This window comes from Nanorana parkeri, unplaced genomic scaffold (genome assembly GCF_000935625.1).
Source record: "Nanorana parkeri isolate BGI_ZX_2015 unplaced genomic scaffold, ASM93562v1 scaffold1095, whole genome shotgun sequence".
NCBI lineage: Eukaryota > Metazoa > Chordata > Amphibia > Anura > Dicroglossidae > Nanorana > Nanorana parkeri.
In genome coordinates, this window is record NW_017307363.1 from 221,410 (window position 1) to 245,088 (window position 23,679).

General features: G+C 43.8%; 2 protein-coding genes across 2 annotated transcripts in view; one reads left to right on the plus strand and one right to left on the minus strand.

Annotated features, from left to right (window-relative positions):
• PAN3 (PAN3 poly(A) specific ribonuclease subunit) overlaps nt 1-16,696 on the minus strand; it is a 42,136-nt gene extending 25,440 nt beyond the window's left edge. The window contains exons 1-4 of the mRNA XM_018567805.1: nt 16,074-16,696; nt 8,475-8,596; nt 7,293-7,359; nt 4,608-4,678 (exon numbers count right to left, since the gene is read on the minus strand). Coding sequence (XP_018423307.1) covers nt 4,608-4,678; nt 7,293-7,359; nt 8,475-8,596; nt 16,074-16,320 — 507 coding nt within the window. The 5' untranslated portion in view covers nt 16,321-16,696. The remainder of the gene's footprint in view (nt 1-4,607; nt 4,679-7,292; nt 7,360-8,474; nt 8,597-16,073) is intronic.
• Nucleotides 16,534-23,679, plus strand: part of FLT3 (fms related tyrosine kinase 3) — an 89,251-nt gene continuing 82,105 nt past the window's right edge. The window contains exon 1 of the mRNA XM_018567801.1: nt 16,534-16,714. Coding sequence (XP_018423303.1) covers nt 16,534-16,714 — 181 coding nt within the window. The remainder of the gene's footprint in view (nt 16,715-23,679) is intronic.

Here is a 23,679-nt window from a genome sequence, read left to right on the forward strand (position 1 = left end):
AAACACACACATAGACATCAACTTTAAAATGTTCCACATTCTGCAGCTACATATTTTCCTAACTATAGACAAGAGCTGAACATCAACTGGATCCAGGCATCCACTCAGCCGATATAAAATCAGCTCAATTGTGTTTGCATGGAAGTACAGTTTGAACACTTGCTATTTTTTTTTAGAAGAATGTGAATAGAAAGTCATCATGTTTGTCCACCAAAAGTGAATGGGGTTGGGACAAACAGATGGGTATGCATGCAAATGTACATCAAATCAATAAACAAAAGAAAAAAAAATACCACATATATTACATGCATGCTTGTTGGGGGTAGTGTTACTTTTGCACATTGATGACAGGTTGACCTATTCTATAATGCAGCTAAATGAGGAATTAATAAAGCAGAACCACCCAACAAGATTTCCATACTGCGCCTTTTACATGAAATAGTACGGGCAGGGTTACAAGGGGCTATTGTTCTTAGTCATAGAGGAAGCCTGTACTAGGAGAAATATGATGGCTGCCACTGCTGGCCTAATGCCTGGCTACCTCGGTCTTTAATATTTTCTAAATCATTTAATTCAGAACAAGCATTCAGATTAGAAAGCTAGTAAAGTCAATTAGCATTTTCGGAAGCGAAGGCCAGCAGTAGCAGCCAACATCTTTTTTTTTTTTCTCAATAGTGACTCTTTAATAAAAGATGTAGTGATCCCTCTTACCCACCCACCTCCAAATTGACAGGTCTTTATATATAAAATACTATGACCTTAAAGTGACCCTGATACACTATATCCTCTATGACAGTGGTTCTCAACCTGTGTAACCTCGGGACCCACATTTTTCCTTTGTCATTAAGTCGTGATCCAAAATTGATTAATTTCTGAGACATTTTCATTTATTACACAAAACAACTTGTGCACGATTCAGCAACGTATATATATGCACATTTTAAACATTGGGGGTATGGAATTGTATTGTGGGGGGTATGTGGGGGCTTGGAGCTTTAGTAGGGGGTAGGGGCAGTATTGCAGGCAGGGGCGTCACAAGGGATGTGTGGCCCTCACAGATAACATGAGAGGGGGTGGCACCGTAATGACTGACAGGAGCCAGATGCAGTCCCTTTATCAGGCATAACAATGTGACACATGGTCAAATTTTTGGTTACATATACAAAATGCAGTTACATTGAGTAAATAGATACCAAACATGTCAAGTGTTAAAATTGCATGCACCTCAGCAATGGCGAAAAACTATGCTTCACAACATTGTCCATAGGTGACGTTTTAAAAGCCTGTACAGGTCATCAGTTTAGCGTTAACCATGAATTATGGCCCGAGAATTATTGCTCTCACTCCAACGTTCGCGGTGATACCTAACATGTTTGGTGCATACACATGAATGCCCCACACACGCATGTTTATTCTCATGCAAATGGTGGGGTTGGTTTTAAATTTTTAAATATTTATATTATTTTTTATGACTTTAATTTTTTTCCCCTTAACTTTATTACTATTAAATAGGAACTAACAAGCTCCAATGTGATATTGTATTGAGGTGACAGGTTCTCTTTACATCTGGGGTCTAATGACCCCTAATGTCTCCCCTGCACTCCAACACAGGTGATCAAGCACAGCATTGTGCTCCATCTCCCGTGCAGCCTAGCTTGTTACTGCTGAGACAGGAAACACTGTCAGTACAGCAGATCAGAACCGGCCTGATCCCGCTCTCTAATCTGAATGAACTGCAATGGTCCCGAGTCCCCCAAAGGAGAATGGAACCACGAAAACTATGGCGGTTGGTGGTGTACATAATGTCCATCAGTGACAATATGACAAGGTATACTAATGGACATTATGTGGGCTTGGAATACATAATGTCCATCAATGTACCCTGTCCTAATGTCCCCTGTCAGTGCAGAAGCTGGAGGGGTTGGTGAGGGTGTCTGTGTGGGGAAGGGGGATGGGCATTAGCAGGGGCACCTCTGCAGGTTCTCTACTAAGCCCCACTCTACTGCAGATGGGCCGCTCCATGAAGAAATTACACCGCGACCCACTGCAGAAGGTGTCGCGACCCACGAGTTGAGAACCACTGCTCTATGACCATGCTGTGGTCATAGACCCTTTATTAGAGGCATATATCAAATCAATAGTAATCAGTAGATATAGTGGGAAAAATACATTCAGGTTGGTATAAAAAGTTCTGGTCTGTATCAATTGAACCGGGAGAACATTGCCCAATGCAGTGCAAAGCTTACAGTTGAGCAAAGCATTACCCATGATGTAAGTGTCAGGACAAGGCAGCCAGTCTGGTTCACATGAGAAGTTCTCAGGTCTTGCAGACTACCTAAAGCAGCAGGATTAATTTGTCATGTCTCCTTCAATGTGGACTACATTCATTGAATCAGACTTTAATTCAAATTTATGAAAGTTTTCTATTCTGCAATCAAATTATCTTTAAAGGTTTACTCAGATCAAAAAATAAAAAAAAAAAAAAAAAAAAAAAAAAAAAAAAAAAAAGGTGTGTTCCAGCCTAGTGTATTTTTCTGAATATGCATTTCAGCCTATAGGCTGACTGGGGAAAAGCGGATGGGGGCACAAATGGAAAAGCGAGGTCAGCAATGGCAATCTATGCACTGTCATTAAGTGCCCACTTGCAATTATGCGATCCGGCAACATATATTTCCACAGCTATGTGCGGTGAGGTGCAGTGCGATTCATTGTAAATGGCAACCAAATGCATTGTACAGTAGAGTGCAGAATAAAGTTGATACAAAAAAGGGTCATGTACTTTTTTTGTACTAGCAACCCATTCATAAGGAACACCTTAACAGTGCATGTTAAAGCACATGCATTCACACACAGCACAATGCTTAAGGTTTAGGTGCAACCCTAAAAGGTTTCCTCTAAAAGTAAAATGTTAAACATACGGCAAGTTAAAAACTTTTTTAGATGTCAATAGAGGAACAAACGCTGTATTATGGTCTGTTCCTGTTCTCCACACAAGACTTAAGGATTAGGTCCAGAATGTACAGAGATTTTACAAGTGAAAAATCCCCGTGTGCACTAAATAAACAGTGGAAGCACTAGTTATCATCCCGTGAAATGTAAGACATACAGTAACAAGATACTTAAAATGTGGAACACTGCTTAGGATTATTATCAGGCCATTAATGACCCCCCTTATTGTTAAACCTAAAATGATGCTGACCAGGTGTAGAGTGCCTACAGGGGTGTGGAAATATAAAAAAGAAAACAAAACTACTTGTCCAAGGGCTAAAGCGGGGGCCGAATCTACTTGTCCCTCATGACAAACTACTTGTCCCAATACAAAAAAAATAATAAAAAACTAGGGATGCACCAATACCGTTTTTTCGGTAGAGAGTACCGATATTTTGCTTTCGGTACTCACCGATACGAGTACTGATACGGTGCTTCCGCTGGCATGGAGCTGGCTTCCTGGGCAATCAAGAAGCTGGGCAAGCGCGTAACATGCCACCCGGCTTCCCAGCCAGTCAGCATCGAGCCGGCTTCCCAGCCAATCAGGAAGCCAGGTCACGAGTAATGACCCGATTGGCCAGGAAGCCAGCTGCATGCCGATTGGCCGGGAAGCCAGCTTCCCAGCCAATCAGGAAACCGGGAGGAGGGTCATTACTTGCCGTCCAGCTTCCCGATTACATGGGAAGCTGGCTCCATGTTCCCCTACAGCACTGCCGGTCAGAGGAAATCTGACCAGCAAAGGCCAGATTTGAGCGAGTAATTCCATTTTCACATATTGCCTGGGAAAGTGAACTTACCCTTTAATGCACAGTGTGCGTGTGTGTGTTCTGCTTGCTGCCTGGCTACCACAATATGGCAAGACAACACCGCTGCTGGTTTGATATAAGTGATCTGATCAGATTGCTTGTATAAAGCGTGCAGCGATTCTCCACTGTACATTTAGCTCTGCTTGCCCAAAGCAGGGCTAAATGTACAAAAAAACTACTCGCCCAGCGCCTGAAACTGCATGTTCCGGGTGTTGGGGGATAGTGATTCCACACCCCTGGCCTACAAAAGCAGGGCTTATGTGTATGGTACCTTTCCAGCTCCTTGGATCCCAAGCAGTGCCTTGAATTCTCTAAACTGATAGAATCCCCAGTAAGTCCCACATTAAATTCAACTCCCAAATGCCAAAGCCTCAGCAAGCAGTGCAGGTTCTGGTATTTGGCATTTAAAATACAGGGGCGGGGAACCACATCTGGAGTGGCGTGGCTTGATCACGACTTGGAAATTGTGTGCCATGTCCTCATACAACCTGACAGATGTTGACTGGCCATAGGAATTGATATCCCATACATGGCCGAGTATCATCAGGCTGAATTGCCTAAACCACCCCATTGGATGGACTGAAAACTCAGAACTACAGCAGGTGGCAAAATACTAACATCTTCTTGCTACGGTCATCTATTGGAAAGCCCACTCTACCCAAGAGGTGTACCCTAATCCAGAAACCACTAGTGAAGGTTGGTAGCAAGATTCTAGAATGTTCTTGAACCAAGTAGATGCAACAAAAAAGCTAGCAGGAAAAAGTCTAAAATTAAAAACAGCAGTCAGTGCAAAAAAACAAAAATATAACCTACCTTTCGTCTTTGAGAAATGCTTAAGCCAGCAAAGTCATTAAACAGTGTGGAAGCTGGAGAGCCTAAAGGATCTAAAATGAACAAAAAAAATGATATGGTTAATACACAACAGAATTCTCTCCGATTTTAAACATGCAGTTGTGATTGTCATTGTCAGGAGACCATATACCTGGTCAGTATGTTGCATGATTACATACATTTTGGCAATAAAGGAGGCTACTTAAAACCCAAACAAACAATCCATAAAAGGTCCACAAGCTAAGAAAGCAGTGTCCAGATAAAGAGGAGAAAGTTCTTCTAGCACCTGCTGAAGTAAAGCGCTTCCTAATCATGTGGGGAGTAAAGACGACTAGCTGAAAGTGGACTTTTTTTTCTTTGAGTCTTGGATGGAATGGGAAAGAGTTAGACTCTGCTGGGTTTTTAATCCCTGTCTGGGTTTACCATAGGGATATTTTTTCCTCAATTTCGGCATTGGTGGAAAATCTCCGGAATGGGTGAAATTATAGATATTCTGGACTTTATCCAAAACTACAAATGCTTTAACTGGAATGAGACTTTACGACATCCAGCAATAACATAGTAACACATGCAAGGAAATGTAATCGAAACTATGACTAACAAATAAACGTAAAAAACAAAAAACCACACTAAGACAATTCATGAAGTGAAATGTTTAAAACGATTTCTCAAATTCTTTGGAAAGCCCATCACCTCCCTAAATACCAATGCTTGAAACCTCTTTTGCAAACAACACAGACCTAATTAAAAGAGGACCATGGCCCAACCATTTTAACAATGTTCTCCTGTGTCCCAAAACTCAGCATATAGTGGGCTAAAGTCTGCTATATGCAGACAGTGCAGAGCTGTGTTGAATGATCCCGACTAGGGCTGCAACAACTAATCAACATAAAAGATTGAAAAAGTTGTCAACTTTTTCAATCAAATTAATCGGCTTCCAATTAGTTGGCCCTGTTCACAGCTCCGCACCTCCTCCCCACCTCACGCTCGCTGCCATAACCTCCCGCATCCACGATCCACATGCCGCACGGAGAATTAAGGAGGAGCAGGCGTGGGGGATGACAGCCGCCAATAGACAGGCCCAATCTCAGAAGCAAGTTGCTGGAAGACTGCTCAGGTAAGCCTGCACTTTCCCCCACATGGTGCTCTATAATGTATTGCTGGGATTTGTATTCCTCTTTAGCTGATGGTACATTGTGCTGTATATTATACCATCAGCTATAGAGGACTACAAATCCCAGCAATACATTATACACTGTATGTATAATGTATTGCTGGGATTTGTTATATTTCTATATAGCTGGTGGTATTCTTCATTGCGCTGTATAGAGGACTACAAAACCCAGCAATAGTACATTATACAGTGGTGCAATGCCGAATACCACTAGCTATAGGAGGACTAGAAAACCCAGCAATAGTATATCAGGACTAGAATACAGCCAGCTATAATGTACTATTGCTGGGATTTGTTGTAGTCCTCTATAGCTTGTGGTATTCTGCATTGCGCTGTATGATGTACTATTGCTGGGATTTGCAGTCCTCTATAGCCGGTGCCATTCTGCATTCATTGCTCTATAATTTTACACCTTTTCACTATATTGCACACCACACTTTTTCTTTTTTACTTCCACCGCTCCAAGCTTGCTCTTGTGATGGACTGCAATCTCAATACAAACTAGTCCAATCACTGGAGCCATTTTTAAAAATGTATTTTATCCGATTAATGGAACTTAATAAATCGGCTAACTAATCGATTTTGAAAATAATCGTTAGCTGCAGCTCTAATCCCGACAATATTGTCGGAATCCAACCCCGCTGCCTGATTGACAGCTGGCTCTGCATCTCTAGAGCCAGAACAAGCAGTGCCCACCCCCTCACCTGTCCATTCCTCCAGTCAGCGCTGGAGGAACGGAGGGGAATCCGTGTGGGGAGGAATGACCGACACTCACTGCTCTCTGCAGGGAGATGATGGGGAACTGAGTGATCAGCAGTATGTGATTGCTCAGTTCTCCATCTATGGAACTGATGAGTGACAGCTGCAGTGTCACGCATTGGCTCTAATTATTGGGATGAGTGCATTTCATTCTCCCCATAATTCGCCTTTAACTTGTGCTGGATGAACAGAGCGGCCGCAGGAAATTAACAGGAGCAACGCATTTTGTGTCTTAGCGAAGAATGTGTACATACTACCATCAAAATTAACAGTAGGGAGAAAAAGTCGTGAGAGCCACAATTAAGCACAAATGCTTAAAGATAAACTTAAAAAGCAAAACGGTGGCTGTTCCAGTCACAGATAACAGCTACCTCTGTATTACAGCAGGCATAAGCCATAGTCTGCAGTTACTTTTTCATAGCTTAAAAAACTGTGCACAGCATTACAGAGGAGAGCTGCCAGACCTCATCCTGGTCACTGTAGTTCCCCCTCCTTCCTGCTTTCTTTGCCTTCCTATTGGGGACAGAGTATGATGGCATCAATCTAAAGAGGATATATGTTGCTTATACTAGTCCTATAAAAATACAGTTAATGATTTTGAATAAATATCGACTTTTTTTATTTACAAGTACAGCCTAAAAGACAAAATCAGTTTCAATAAAGGCATTTCAAAAATATTGGTCTTCTGCAATTTTAAAGCAATGTTGCCCCATACTAGATGAAACTTTTCTTACCATGGCCTGCGTATGGCTTGGCACTGTCATTGAGAAGGCTTGGAGAACTGCTGCTGTTTGTCATTCGCTACACAAAAGAGACAAAATAATTTTTAAAAAAATTGAAGTAAAATAACAAAACAAAAAAATCACTCTAGTATACTCGTCTGCAGGAAAATACAATCCTAACCATACAGAGGTGTGCTGTGAGCAGCCCTGTTCTATGTGAGAACGGCAACCTACATTTTAAAATGAAGGCTATAGGCATATGCTAACATGATCCGTCAGCTTCAGAAGGTGGTCAGTAAAAGCAGTCTATATTTTCTTGTCTAACTGCACTCAGGTTCACCAACCTTCTTGTCACATTCACTTCATGGAATCATATATTAGAATATGAATATATAAAGATTGATATCAGATAGTAAGGGTTCCTAGTTTGATTATGTTAATCTTAAATCAGTTCAGGGGCTTGTTTGCGCCAGGTGCGTTGATCAGCATTGCTCAGCAAAGATCAACACAGGCTCAATGCAAGGATACAGCGAGAGCAAGTTCTCTATGTACCCTGATCACACCACACTGAATGACCCCCTACACAGTACACACCAGCATGCATGCATTATACACGTGGGTATGTGGGCACTGGGCATATGTGGTTTCATTTAGTCAAAAACACAAGAATGAGGACTAGAAAAAAACAAAGTGTTGGAAACAATTAAGGCAGCTTCTGTCTCATCTTGCTCATTATTTACTCAATGTTGGATACTCTTAAGGCCTCATTCACACACCGCAAGCAAAATTGTATATTGCGTCTATACGAGCGTATATGCGTGCCCTATATGCAATCCCAGAATGTGATGTACGCGCGTAAATACGCTGCCCGGACGCATCTCTGTTCCATTCTGTTTTTGCGCATATATACGGCTCTATTCGCGTCGGTGTATAGAGCCATTTATTTGCATAGGTTGCATATGGTACAATACGCGCGCATACGTGTGAATGAGGCCTAACAGTGCAACACTGGGAAAAAAAAAAATTTTTAAAAACCAATGCAGAAAAGTAAAAGCACCATTTCCCATTGCAAAAAAAAAAAAAGGTGTTGCTAGATTATCTTTGTCAGAAATTTTGTTTCAAACTAAAAGTTGCCCAAGGTAACAGCTGGGTGACACATGCACACCTCAAGTCTGATAATCTTCAGTTTACTACCTGCAAGCGTGGGTAGTTTGCTTCTGCAGGGCTTCCAAATCCATTCATTCCGATAAAACTGGTACTGAAGTAGGAATCTGTCAGACTGGTATCTGGTAAAGCACCTCCATCCATTCCAGGAACTGGAAAGCACATTGATATAAAAGGGGGGGGGAAAAAAAATGTTAAAAGCATATTAAAAAGGAAATGATGTCTATGACAATAGAAAGGAAAATGTGTTGAACAGGTGCAGAATGAGTTCACTAGTGCTGCCACAGTGCAGGGTGGGTTCAGCACCAAGCTGCATCATTTAAGGCTGGGTTCACACCTGGGTGTTTTTCAGAACTGAAAAAACGCTCAGCAAGTGAAATCCCATTATTTCCTATGGGCATGGTTCCCACTTGGGCGTATTTCAGCGTGTCGAAACTCGCTGAAAAACGCCCTACGCCCAAACAAGTACAGGAGCTTCTTGGGGGCGTATTTCCACGCGTATCCATTAGGATACAGCCGGGTAGCTCTGGTAAACGCGCGCTTGACGTGCGTTTCGTGGACCACAAATCGCTGTAAAAACGCACGGGTGGGAACCCAGCCTAAAAAGGAATTGGTCAGGATTTGCATTTCTTCTGTGAATTTAGCCACTTGTCTAAAAGTTATTTAATGTTCTTTCAGTAGTTTTGATTTCCACCTTTAATACTTATTTTGTCAGCAATTTTGAATGACTTTTTCCTAGCAGTTTTTGTTATATTCGCATGCTTAAAAAGGAATATTTCACAAATAATTGTGTTTGGAAGTAGTTCACTAACTGCAGAATCCATGTCTGTAATTTATGGACAGCACATGAATCCAATCTGGGGGCCATACAATAGTTTGTTCAATCCAAGAACCAACAGGGAAAAAAAAACAAAAAAACAACAACCCAGCAGTAATTGTCATTGTTGGGGGAGGGAAACCAAAAAAAAAACCAAAAAAAAAAAAAACACAAAAACATACACCAAATCTCCCAATACCAGCAGTCAGAGGCAATGCTGCAGATAATCAGCTATGACGCTGTAGGCACCCTCACATACCCAGAAGTGCATTAGTGCAATGCTATTTTTCAGGAGGAAATTGAAGGGGGGGGAAAAAAAAAAAAAAAAGTAAAAATATTTCAGGGACTATTACCATTCTAATTGTTCCTTAAAACATAGCAAAGCTTCACTTTGAGTTCACATCCACTTTATCTCTATTATTTTGGTATTTCTATTAAAGGACACACACACACAGCAGAAATACGCTGCCCGGACGCATCTCGGTTCAATTGGGTTTTTGCGCATGTTTACGGCTCCATACGCAGCTATGTGTATGGAGCCATTTATTTGCATATGGTACAATACGCGCGTACGTGTGAGTGAGGCCAAAAAAGGAGAACTATGAGATTAGTGATTTCCACTCATCCTCATATTTAAGAGCCCACCTGTGACAATGAGACTGTCACAGGTCGGGATCTATCGATCGGGAAGTGAGCAGAAACATGCAGCCGATCTGCTCACTAACCGATCATCTCCCTGCAGTGATCGGTGACTGTCAGTCACTTCTCCCCGCAGGGATTCCCCCCTCCCCTCTCTGATCCTCCAGCGCTGAGTGGAGGAACGGACAAGGGAGGGAGTGGGCACAGCTGGCTCTGCATCTAGATAGTCAGAGCCCGCTGTTACTCACGCAGCTGGGTGGATCCAGACCGTATTGTCTTGAACCATCCGGCTGAGGCGGTCCCAGTATATCTTTGAGCTTTGGGTCACGTGAGGAGTTAGTATATGTCCTCCCGTGACCATAAAGAGAACTATGGGGAAAAACACTTACCCCCATAGTTCTCTTTTAAGACTATACCATCCCTTCAAGAAAGTGCAAGACTATTTGTTACAATGAAAATGCAAGAACTCCAGTAAAATATAGAAACCCTTTTTTTTCTTCAAAATATGAAAACACCTTTCTGCCAGTAAGAAAAGGAAACAAAAGCCAAAAAAGGACATTACAAAATACATAGAGAAGTAACACTGATTGGATCTACAAATAACTGATAAGATATATTGCACTTCTGCATTTTGTAACCAAGACAATTCACTGTAAATAAATCATAGCCCCCCAGACTGGAACAAATGACCTACAGTAAAAAAAAAGCCATATACAGCCATAGGCTACCTAATTGGACACAAGCGAGGTGACCAATCTGAAACAATATACAAGAGTTGAAGTGACAACTACTGTCCAAAAGGAAAGGAGGGTGCAGTTATCCTGCTAGTGGATGGTTGTTACAGATGGCTCACTTATCAGTTTCAAACAGAACAATTTTTTACTAAATGTCCCCGCATACTCTACAAAAATGAAGACATGAAGGGAATATCACCACAACTGCAGAGACCCCATCCTCTCACTTCACTTTCTTTTCCTGAGCCAGCTGAACGCCTTATTGTGACCGCGTAAGCCTACTGTATGGACTCCTATCTGCTTATAGTTCTACTTCTTGCAGGTCAGAGCCCAAGAAAGCACTGAAGTAACTGAACTAGCAAGACAGTCAGGCAAGTATCATTTTCAGGATAGGTGGAGCGACAGCCTCCATATACTCTCAGTACGAATATTACAAACTCCTAATATCCCTCAGAACACTGCCAAAGAAACTAAAATAAGTATATACCGTATTTTTCGCTCCATAAGACGCACTTTATTCCCCCCAAAAGGAGGGGGAAAATGTGCCTGCGTCTTATGGAGCGAATGCCGACGCCCGAGACATGCAGTTTCGGGCACCGGGCGAGTAGTAGGAGCCACTGCTCGCTTAATACGAGTGATCTAATGAGATCACTCGTATTAAAACCGAGCAGTGGCGACGATCGAGATCACCATAGAGCAGACGAAGAACGGACTTTCTTCGTCTGCTCTGTGTGATCACTGAGACCGTGGCACTGTAATCACAGCGCCACCTGTCTCAGCGGTCACTAACTGCAGCTTCTGTCACAGCTTCCGTCATAGAAGCTGTGACAGAAGCTACAGTCTGTCGAGTGCTCCATAAGGCGCGCCGGACCTCCCTGCGTCCTATGGTCCGGTGCGTCTTATGGACCGCAAAATACGGTATTACATAGTATTTGAGGTTGAATAAAGACATAAGTCCATCAAGTCCAACCTATTGTGTGTATGCATTTATGTTTGAGCAGGTGTGTATTAGTCCATGTGTGATTTTGTATTAGGCCATGTGTGATGACAGTATTACAACTCCAATTCCCAAAAAGTTGGGACGCTGTGTAAAAATCGACATAAAAACTGAATGCAATGCAAATGGAGACATATTGAAGCCATTACAAAATTACTTTCTTTCCATAAAAAACGGTCCATTTTCTCAGTTGAAACATTTAATATGTTTTCTATTGTGCATAAAATACAGGTTTATGAGATTTGCAAATCATTGCATTCTGGTTTTATGTAGATTTTACAAAGCGTCCCAACTTTTTGGGAATTGGGGTTAAGAAAAAAGTTTTAGATTTTCCTAGATGTACACAATGTGTTTAAATATTACATGACAAAAGGGTTTCCAGGGCACTACAGGTTATAGTGAAATTAAATCAAAACTCCCCCACTCTGCTTGCTGGTGCTTTCTGTCCCACGATGTCTGCATGCGGGTGCACGCGTCCATAGACTTACCTTGCGTCTCTCCTCGTCTCCCGGCCCAAAATCCAAACTGTACATGCACCCGCCCCAAGATGCTTTGCGGCCGCCCAAACAGTTTCGGATTTTCGGACAGGAGGCGCGGCGAAGACAGCGGTAAGTTCATACCGCTTTTAAAAGCGGGTTTTTTTCCCCCCCAACTTTTTCAATATATCTGCCGCTTGCTAGCAGCAGATATATGAAGAAAAAAAAACACGGAGGGTTTAGAAACCCTTTAACTAAGGCTCCCTGAACTATTTTTGCCACGCTGATCAGTGCGGTTTCCATACAGGTTTCAATGGAACCGCGCTGATCGGCACAGTTTTGGGCATTTTTAAATTGTATTTCAGCACTGAAATGCAATTAAAAACTCCCCGAACCTCCCTCGCGAGATCAGCGGGGTAGTCGCACTGATGGAGGTGCAGCAATGTCACTCTAGGACCCTTTCGAGTACAGAACACATCCCTCTCCCACAATACTGGCTAGAATTGTTCTGTAGTTCATACATGAAGACTGGCCAGGTCTGACAACACTGTCCTTCAGTGCAGCAGAAGCATTGTGTGGTCAGCTCACGAACAGGTTTTACAGCCTATACATTCTGGTTACATGTTCTCATACACATAACTTACAAAATAATTTAAAAAATGCTGCCTGCATATTACGTGCTTAATCTGAAATAAATATGGATTTCCAGGTTAATGTCAGACAGGCACCTTGTGAGAAAGGCAATCGTCATATATAAAACAATATTACACTGAAGAGATGTGTGAGACATCTATCGTCTGCCACATACAATGCTGTTTTAACACCTCTCTCTGGGCAGGTTAATAACACCTCCTAGCTCCAATTATGCAAATGCATTCAACATATGGTTGTGACTAACAGATTATGTGGATTGAGCAACATTCACCATATTTATTCCCAGATAATTTCTTCTACAAATCATTCTGAATTGAGAAAGCCGGTTGGATGACCAGTGAAACGTCTTCAAGAAAAATACAGCAAGTCCAGTTGCCTTGACTTCTTTTTTACAGATATGCAAGGATTATTGTTTACATTTCCTGGAGTTCTTTAAAGTAAAGGCAGGCTACATGCACAAATCTCCATACATTTTCTTGTAAACATAAATGTACATCTATAGGTTATGGTTTATCAGTACAGTACATTACTAAGGGCTTCAAATAGCTTTGCATTTTTTTCTATAATACAGTTTTACTATGAGAATTGATTATTGAGATGGCTTAAGCTTTTGTTTGTATAAGGAATTTATTAGGGCCCATTCACACCACATCCAGGAAATCTGGATATTAGATTACACACACATAGCTGTACGAATAAGTGGAAGGACAACCAAACCTGTCCCTCTGTAGGTGCTTTCTAGGAACTTAGCAAAATGTACCATATACTATGGTGCACTGAAATGGAAATTTTAAACCCGAAATTAAAAAAATGTCCGGCCGAAAACGGATACCGAAAATGTTTTTTATTTTTTTTTATATTTTATTTTTTATAAACTTTTAAAATTTTTTATATTTGTATTTATTAATTCATTTTTTTATTTTTTACTTTACTTTTAGGGGCTTCGGGGAAATATTAGGGGTCTAAACAGACCCCTGATATTTCCCTTTTAAAATAGAAAAAGAGATTGAGGACACAGAGTCCTCAATCTCTTTTTCTGTGTCCCCTGTTATCAATGCACAGGAATCCTCTATGAGTGTTCCTGTTCATTGATTACATGAGAACATTGTTTGTTTACTATAACTACAATTATGAATGAATGAGGGTGATGTAGATCACTTCCCATTCATTCATAATTGAGGATATAGTTAACATGCCATATCCTCAATTATGTACTGATCGCTGAGTGTGTACACCTTGCTTTTCTCTCTGACATGCTGTCACAGGAGGCTGATGGAGCGGTGTAGTGAGGAAAGCCCAGCCTCCTGTAACAGCGCTGTCTCCGCTCCCACACCGCTCTGCCGAACTGTGAAAGGCGGCTGAGCGGTGTGGGAGGAGAGACTCCGGCCGCTCACAGCGCTCTCGTCCTGCAGCGCTCGGCCGGCTGTCACTTTCTTTTCTCCCCGCGGGGAGAAAAGAAACCAGGGATGAGCCGATGCATCGGCCGAAACATGGCTCTTTCGGCATTATGCCAAAAGTGCCATTTTCGCCCGATATGTTTCGGCGGCAGATATGCTTCGGTGCATCCCTTAGTATAGTCTACTTCCTGTCTTAGTATAGTCTAAGTTTCCTTTCTGCTGTCTCAAGAACTATCCCCAACAGGTCACAGGCTAGAAAAAAAAACAAAAACAAGCCCGACGTGGGCCGAAAGATTATTTACTTTAAATCACAATAAAACTAAACTTGTGGCTTTAGATTACACACTTTAAACTACCTAAGGATCCTAGGTAGTTTAACCCCTTCATGACTGAGGCCCTTTTTTCCATTTTTGCACCCATGTTATATTCCACATCTAAAGCCACAAGTTTAACTAGGTATGCACCCTGAATTTCTACCTATTGTATATGAGCAATGCAGGTGTGAGAACACCTAAAGGGCAAAACAGATCCAGGAACCACGCCAGAGTAAAGGTGCCCATACACTGTACGATTCTCGTACGAGAATCGCGGGAAAACCCGCGATCGTACGAGAATCGTACAGTGTATGGAAGGCGTGCGACCGTTTCTACTGTACGGTCGCACGTCTTCCATCGAACAAGCAGGCTAGAAAACCCGCCGGGAATCGTACGATTCTCAGCGAGTTAGTGGCCTGCTTGTTCGACAACTGACGAACGGGCCAGTGTGCGCACGCACACACTGCGCGTTTGCCTTCTTTGCAAGCCCGCCCCTCATTGCAGTCATCGCAAGTACGATCTGCCGGTCCAAGATGGGCAGATCGTACATTTTTTTTTAAGTACTTTACAACCCTCGCAAGACAAAAGTCTTGCGAGGGTTGTAAAGTGTATAGTCACCTTTAGTGGAATCTCAGACACAGACACACAGATGTGCAGTTCGGGTGAGCGTACGGCTGCATACTCCCGTAGGGAAGAACAGGCTGCTGCGTACAAATCACATGCAGCACCTGTCTTTCCCGGGAGCGGGACCGCATCTCCTGTACGGTCGCACAACTTTCGTCTTCCGAGCACGCTACCAACCCGTCGAAAAACGTACGATTTGCGGCAGGTTTTCCAGCGTGCTAGGAAGACGAAAGTCGTGCGACCGTACAGTAGATGCGGTCGCACGCTGCCCATACACCTGTCGATTATCGTACGATAAATCGGCAGGTGTATGGGCACCTTTACTCTGGGGTGTTTGGTTATCTCTTTCCTTCTCACTATAATTAAACAAATCCTACCCACCTGTCAGGAATACCAGGTCCCAGATAAACTTCATACACAGACCAAATGAATGCAAACCTGAAGTCCCCCACTCTATGGCTGACTGATAGGATGTTGGGTCGTGTAGTAGGGTCATGTAGCTCAACTCCAATATCGGTCATGCTATGCTGCAACCCGCAGTCTTCAAGCATCTGATCATAAATGCCGGGACATGTAGATCCCAACTCCACCATGGCCTGTCGGAGTTTACCGATGCGGTGTTCACCTGCTATCGTACAGATGGTGAATGCCAAATTCCAAACTTGGAGCTACAAGTTGGAGAATTAGAGTGGCTGACAGCCAGACCTTGGATGGACATTCCCCTAGAAGTTCCAACTGGGAAACTCAAATTTCCTATTGGTATCACAGCAAGCATGTCCGGCAGGGCCAGCTGCGACCTGCAGGACCCCACGCTGCGCCGGGCAGGCTGGCACTTGCAGTTCCTTGCACTCTGCACAGTAGGGCCAGGTGGGACTTGTGGTACTGTAACCAATGGTAGGTGCAGGTTGCCCCCATGACCCCCAAGTTGTTACATAATCAGGGACAGACAACCTTCTAGGCAAAGCAGCAGCCCTCACCGTAGTCAGTGGCTAGACGCTGGCCCTCCAGGGTCCCCAGCTCCACCTTCTTGGGCCCCGGGGCGAGCACAGGCTGAGGCGGGTAGGCGATCAGACTGTTGCCATGGATGCCCAGAGGCTCCTCATGCAGGAACTGGCACTCGTCCCCGTAGAAGCACGTCTTATCCTTGGCGTAGTAGCGGCAAAACTTCAGCTTCACCCCGGGAACCCCCACCGCCAAGGGGGCCGGGCTCAGTCCGCTGTTCATGGCCCGTGTCACTGCTGCATGGAGGGGGAAGAACGGGGGCCCCCGTGTGACACAGGCGCTGCTGGCTGAAATGAGAAGGCCCTGGGCCTGTAGTGGGGCTCTGGAGGTGATAAGGAAAGCCTCCCCGCCCCCTCCTCCTTCTGCTCCTCTTCTTATTTTTCTCTCTCGGCTGTTTTCCTATTTTCCTCTTCCTGAGCCCGCTGTCTTATGCGCATGCGCAACCCGGAGCATGCTGGGAAATGCGGCGGCGGCCTCCTGGTGACGGAGAGGCCCCTTCAGTGCGCGCCCGCCGGAGCCTCATTTATCATGGCCGCGGAGCTCAGGGTGACGTGCGGGGTTGTCGGTGCCGGCCACCAGCTGACACTCGTCTTCACAGACAGCACGGCTGGAGAGCGTGCTGGGCTTGGCCTTCCAATCCACCCGAACCACATAAAAGTGGAACTAAAGCCATTTTGAATAGAGATGGGGCGGGTTATCACTCCTGTCAGTTTTTTTTTTTTAACCTTATGTGTACCGTTGGGGAAATTTGTCTCGTGACAAAAACAGGAAGTTGTCTCCAAAATAAGAGGAATCCTTTCTTGACTGGAAGATATTTTCTCTATTCCTGTTCTGGTGACAACTCAGAATGGGGGATTTTCTATCACTTTAAGGTCTCGTTCACACCTAGGCGTATTGCATATGCGTGTCTGTCGCGCAACCGTCGTGTGTTTTTTTTACCGTGATTCGCGGTAAAAAAAGTTGCGCGTTTCCGAAGGCTACTTGGCTGTATCCCAATGGAAACGTGCAACAAAACGGCCCAAAGTAGTACCTGTACCTTTTCAGGCGTGGGCCGTTTTGTAGCACGTTAGGGACGGGCGGAAATACGCCAAGGTGCGAACGAGACCATTGAATACAATGGGATTTATATTTTTGAGCGTTTTGTAGAGCGTTCGTCGAGCGTAGAATGCGCTACAAAACGTTCAGGTGTGAAAAAGGGCTCAGGGCTTCTTAACACCATCTCCAGATCTGGATGCATTTCTGCAAACACTGTCGTTAATTTTTTATGCATTTGGCCGCTTTTTTTTAGTCTCAATTGACTTTTTTTGTGTGTTTACATGCGTTTTAGTGCATTCCAGAGCAGAGAAAATAGTGCATGCGTACTTTTCTAACCACTTTGTGTCCACAGATGTACATAGGATGTCATTGGCAGCGGGCTCATTTAACCAGTTGACATCCGCGGTGTTAAACCCCCTTCCCATCCAGGCCATTTTTCAGTATTCAGCGCTGCGTTACTTTAACTGACATTTATTCCGTCATGCAGCGCTGTACTGAAATGAATTTTATACCCTTTTTTGGGGACAGATAGAGCTTTCTTTTGGTGGTATTTATTCACCACTGGGGGTTTTATTTTTTTACTATATTAAGGAAAAATTACCGAAATTTAAAAAAAAAAAACAGTTTCCCCTATATTAAATGATAAAACATTTATTATTACCCAATTTTTTGGTAAAATATAAAAGATGGGGTCACGTCGGGTAAAAAGACACTAAACATGTCAAGCCTTAAAATTGCGTGCGCGCGCGAAACCTCAAACGAAACGCGAACGAGCACATATAGGCGATCGGCGGGCTATGGACCCGCTGATCGCCTATATGTGAAACACCTGGTAACGGGTGTGTTTAATCGTCGGGTCTTTTCTGCCCGTGCGTGCCCGCTAGGGGGCGCGCGCGAGCAGAAAAAAATTGCCGTCTGGAGACGGCAACCCGCAGATGCTGCAGTGCCGTCCGTCCGTTTTTTTACTACGGGCGGACGGCAAGAGGTTAAACAGACGCGGATTGCTTCACTTCCAGTCCCATAGCTGTCATTGCCGGGCTCCTGTAGCCCAGCAATAAGCTATTGTAGTGCGATCTGCACTTCAATAGTTTATTTGGAGTGTAAAGGTGACACTGGGGGTCTTTGGACCCCCAGCATCACATTAAAGAGGACCTGTCACCACCAATATGTTATCACATGGGCTTGTAAGCAAAAAAAAAGCCACAGTCGAGATTACAGTTTAGCGTTACTTACCTTGCCCCTCGAGCCGCAATGTGTCCTCCGGCCGATGCCGGCATCTGTCTTCCGGGTTCCGTCCCTTGCGAGCGTCCACGTCGCAAGGGGGCGGAACCGGCGGGAATTAAAAAAAAAATAAACGAAATCCAAATATAACAAAAAAAAAGGAAATAGTCAGACTGCCAGGGAGGTTAAAGAAAAAATGTGAACATAAAAAATTGTTTAAGGTTCTCCATTTGCGCGCGTATTCACGTAAACACGTGTCGGGTGCGCCTACGTACAAAAATGATGAGTGTGCTACAGATGTTGGGTATCGCCGTGCATGCCGGAGTGAGAGCAATAATTCTAGGGCCAATATTTACGCGTATCTCTAAACTGATGAACTTGGATCTTCAGGCTGGGTTAACACCTTTAGGCGATTTTTAGGCGATTCAGATGCTGAGCTGTTTTCGCACAGTTGTCACGTGTTTTCAATGCATAGAGATGTCTATGGGAACCCAACCGCCCGAAAATAGCTCCTGCACCTTTGCGCGCCACAGGCGAATTCAGTCACGTGACAAACTGCAAAGGTGTGAGAAGCCTCCATTGACTTCAATGAGAATCTGTTTTGTGCGATATCGCACGATAAATCGCCTACGTGTGCACCGGCCCTAAAGCGTCATCTATTGACTTTTTGGGGTACTGAATTTTGTCGCCGTTTCACGAACGCCTGCAATTTTTAACCTGGGCATGTTGGGTATTTGATTACTCGTCATAAACCTCATCTTTTATATTTTACCATAAAAAATGGGTATTTTATTGTGTTTTGGGGCAATACATTTACTTCAGTTCATTTTTCACAAAATGTTTGATAAAGACTCACGCTAATATCATGCAACGTAAACATTTGCAACTGCCGCCATTTTATTCTACAGGGTATTGGCTTTTAGAAAATATGTAATATTTTGGGGGTTTGGAGTAATTTTCAGGCAAAAAATGTGGATTATAAAGTGCACAAAATGGAAAAAAAAGACCATGGCAGCGAAAGAGTTAAACATCCTGGAACGTGCGCAGTGGTGTGAACTAACATTACTTTTTACTATAGGAATGAATGGGTATGCTTTCTTTGGACCAGACAAAAAAAAACCTGTTCTGGATTTGGACCGGACGTGGTGTGAATGGGCCCTAACTCAGTGATATCAGTCACCAAAGTGAATATTTGTAACAGGGATACAGATGGCAAAAAAAAGCTGACGGGTACCAGCGCCTCTGCACTCTCCAAATCTGAAAAGCAATGTTTTGGCTGCAGTTGCACTTTGACCCCCCAAATTCACGTGTGTTTTCTGAAGTGTGAGAATGCTGGACTTGTAGGCCTCATTCATATGGACGTGCAAGTCTGTGCAGAAGCCTGCATCCATGAGGGATAGATGCTGTGTGTAGGCACGTGCAACCGCCTGCACATCTTTAGGACAGGACAGAGCTACACGCCAACCTGAACTTGCACATCCATACAGGTGTGGATATACACCCTTGAGGGCAGGTTCACACCACAAACCGTGCGTTCCAGAGTGGTTCAGGCTCTGGAACGCACATATCGCATTCCGGCCGGCTTCCTGCGTGTAGGGGCTGGAGGGTCGTGGCGGTGCAATGAAATCAATGGCACCGCATCCATGCGTCTGCAGTGCGATCGCCCGCACCAGAACACATGGCACATTAAGCCTGCGTTGCGGTCCAGTGCGATTTGCAAAAATGCTGCAAGCACTATTGCTGTGATCCAACTTCCGTTATGAGGGGGCTACATATGGTCCCACAGCATGCTTGAATGTAGTCTTACTCCTCAGCGCATTCCCAACATGGACTACAGTACTACATGCAGACATATCCAGCACCAGCATGTAAAAGTCTCCAACTCAAAACTTTCCATTCATATGGGGGAATGGATTAATTTGGTTGCAACATCAGCGTTTTTTACACCGTCGTATCCCTGATTTCCAGTACACATAGGGACAGATTTATTATCTTAGTTTATGTTTCATTCCCAAATGCCTTCATAAGGAGAATTGTCTCTAAATCAGGGGTCCTCAAACTTTTTAAACATGGGGCCAGTTCACTGTCCCTCAGACATTGCTGGGGGCCGGATCATAGTTTGAAAAATGGGGGGGGGCGTGGCTGTGGTGCCGCACCCTCCCGTCCCAGAACAAAGGGGGAACGTTAGCAATTTCTGTGCGTTCCAGCAGCTGCTGCTCTGGTGTGAATGGTGTTACGCTGCTAAAGGAACCAAGGCATTTGGTTTGCCTCGGCATGCGCCCTGAGATGAAAGGGCGCAGGCCGAACACAGAAGCTGCCAAGCTTCCGCAACAGCCTGTGTGTCTTCCCTGACACCCAGGCGGGGCCGGTTGGAATGATGATCTCTCCCTGGAATCCGCGGGCGGGCGGCCGATTGATTGCTATATGTTGTTTAGGGCGGCTGGGCCTACTTTAACTGCTTGAAGACCAGGTGTTTAGACCACCTTCCTGGCCAGGCCATTTTTCAGTGTTCAGCGCTGCGGTACTTTGACTGACATTTATTCCGTCATGCAACGCTGTACTGAAATGAATTTTATACCATTTTTTTGGGAACAGACAGAGTTTCTTTTGGTGGTATTTAATCACCACTGCGGTTTTAAATTTTTACTATATAACGAAAAAAGTACCGAAAATGTAAAGAAACGTTTCCCTTTTTATGTTAGGAAACATTTATTATTACCCAATTTTTTGGTAAAATATGAAAGATGGGGTAACATGTAAATAGACATCAAACATGTCAAGCCGCAAAATCCTGGGATTTGTAGTAATCGGAGAGCAGTGCACAGGCCTCATGGAACACAGCTTCTGAGTAGAGCGCATGGAGATAGCGATAATTAGGAAACAGAAAACCATTTTGTGCAAATTCAAATAAAATGATGTGTGGGGCATTATGCTGGATTACCGTGTTACTTTTGGAGGGTGTAGTCACACTTTAAATTTGGGTGTTTATTATTTAATCACAGACTGGTTCCAAACAGGTAACACAGACACGTAAGTGACACTAAACTCAGGAGTTCAATCTTAAAAATGCATTCAAGTACCCGAACTATTAACACAAATGTATCTTATTTGTGTATCACTCGGCTGTAGATCCTCAAATCATCTCTGAATTGGTGCTGACACTGTCCTTCCTTCAGGAGGGTGGCTACTTTTGTTCCCCATGGTAGCTGTGTGTGTTGTAAGGTAGCAACTAGGGATGCACAGATACTTTTCGAGTACCAGTGCAGATACTTGGCATTTTCATGAGAACTACCAGGGTTGCAGAGGTTGCAGCTGGGATCTGGCTCTGGCCCTCCACCACTGTCCTGAAATCATTAGTCTGTATTGTTTTTAAAAAAACTGTCACATGACAATAAACAAAAATGTATCAGTACTCGTACTTGTAAGTACTCGCAAAACTGGTATCTGTGCATCCCTTTCTTTATATTTATAAAAACAAAATCGTACATTAAAACAGAGATGTACAAATCCCGGGAGCGCCGTGTGCTCCTTACAAATGACAACTGCCTCCTAACTTTTGAATTTTTCTCTAGTGTAGTCTTGGAGCTCAAAAGTATCGGTACTTGTACTCGTACTTGCACCGAGTACTGTACTTGGTATCTGTGCAACCCTAGTAGCAACCATTCCAAACTATAAAAATGAGTAAACATGAAATTGTAGTCCATCACAGGAGCGAGCTTGGAACAGTGGTTACTTTACAACACCCCCAGGGACCATGTGTGGGGCATTATGCTGGATTACAGTGTAAAGGTGCCCATACACCTGCTGGTTATCGTACGATTTTCAGCGGGTTGGTGGCGCGGTCAGAAGACAAATGCTGCACGGGCCGGTGTGCGCAGGCGCACACTGCCCGCTCAGCACTGCAATGATTGGAAGCCCTCCCCTCCCCACAACGAACATCGTGCAATGGTTGTAAGGTGTATGGCCAGCTTTACACTTTAGGTTAGGGTGTTTATTAACCCATCACAGGTTCCATACAGGTAGCACAGACACCCTAGTCACCTTAGAATGTGCTGATGCTGATTATCCAAGAACGGGATGGGAGGTGTGAAAGTTGAGGTCCCCCCTCTGTGCTAGGTACATAATCTCATCCTTGGTATCAGGAAGTCTGCATAGGTGTTAATGGATTCACCTGGCTGGAAGTGCATTTCCACTTTTGCAGTCAAACTGGGAACACCTGCTTCATGTTTGTTACATGTTCCCAATCACAGCATAACTATAAAAAATATTCAGAAATGTTTGTTGACATTTGTTTTCTAAAATCTCAAGGGCTACAAAATGCTACTTAGTTCTCACTTGCTATGAATTGTTTATCAGGGGGTAGGAGTGTTGTGTTTGCCCCAATTAAACCTGTTTGCACTGTGCTGACAGATTTCATTATCAGTTGTTCATACAGTGTAAAAAATCCTGTGCCTGGTTGGGGCAGGGTAGCTCAATAGCAACACCCCATAGTAAGGAACTACAAAAAAAACTAAATAAATAAGGGGCTTTTAACAGCATTCAGAGAGAGAATTGTCAGAAGCCTGTACATTGGGGAGAAGAAAAAAACCTCTCTCAAGTCAAGACTCCTAAAGAGGCAAAGGGACATTCTATTGAGGACAGTAAGGTGCGCATTGTAGACAGAGACGCAACTGGCTCACATGAAACGTGAATGAGGCCACCTTCATCACACTGTAACAACCATCCCTAAACAGAGGTGAGGCCTTCAACACCATGTCTTCCAAAAACAGTGAACCACCAGTTATCCAGCACCCACGGGGATCAGTAGATGCCGGATAACAGTAGTTTCTGGTTGCTTGAGAGTTAATGGTAACTCTCAAGCAACCTAGGTCCATTATAATAGCAACCTTTTTGATAACATGGTATATTAGTTTTATTAGAAAAATTTACAATTGTTGATTGCTTAAAGTATTTGTAATCAATACAATTAATCAGTTGGGTAGTTCAGCCCAACCTTCTTGAGCAAACTGCTCCAGCGGACTCAGGTTTGAAGGGTGCGTTCTGCAGATCGCACGTTTCAGCTCTTTTCAAAGATGTTTGATAGGATGCAGATCAGGGCCACTTCAAAATAGTCCAATGCTTTGTTCTTAGCTATTCTTGGGTGCATTTAGCTGTGTGTTTTGGGCCATTATCCTGTTGGCGAACCCTTGACATGCAACTGAAACAGAGCTTTCTGACATCGAGCAGTACATTTTATTCTGAATTTCCCTAATATTCATGAAAGTTTCATTGTGCCCTGCACAGATTCAATGTACCCCTTGTCAGGCGCAGCAGAGCAGCCCCCCC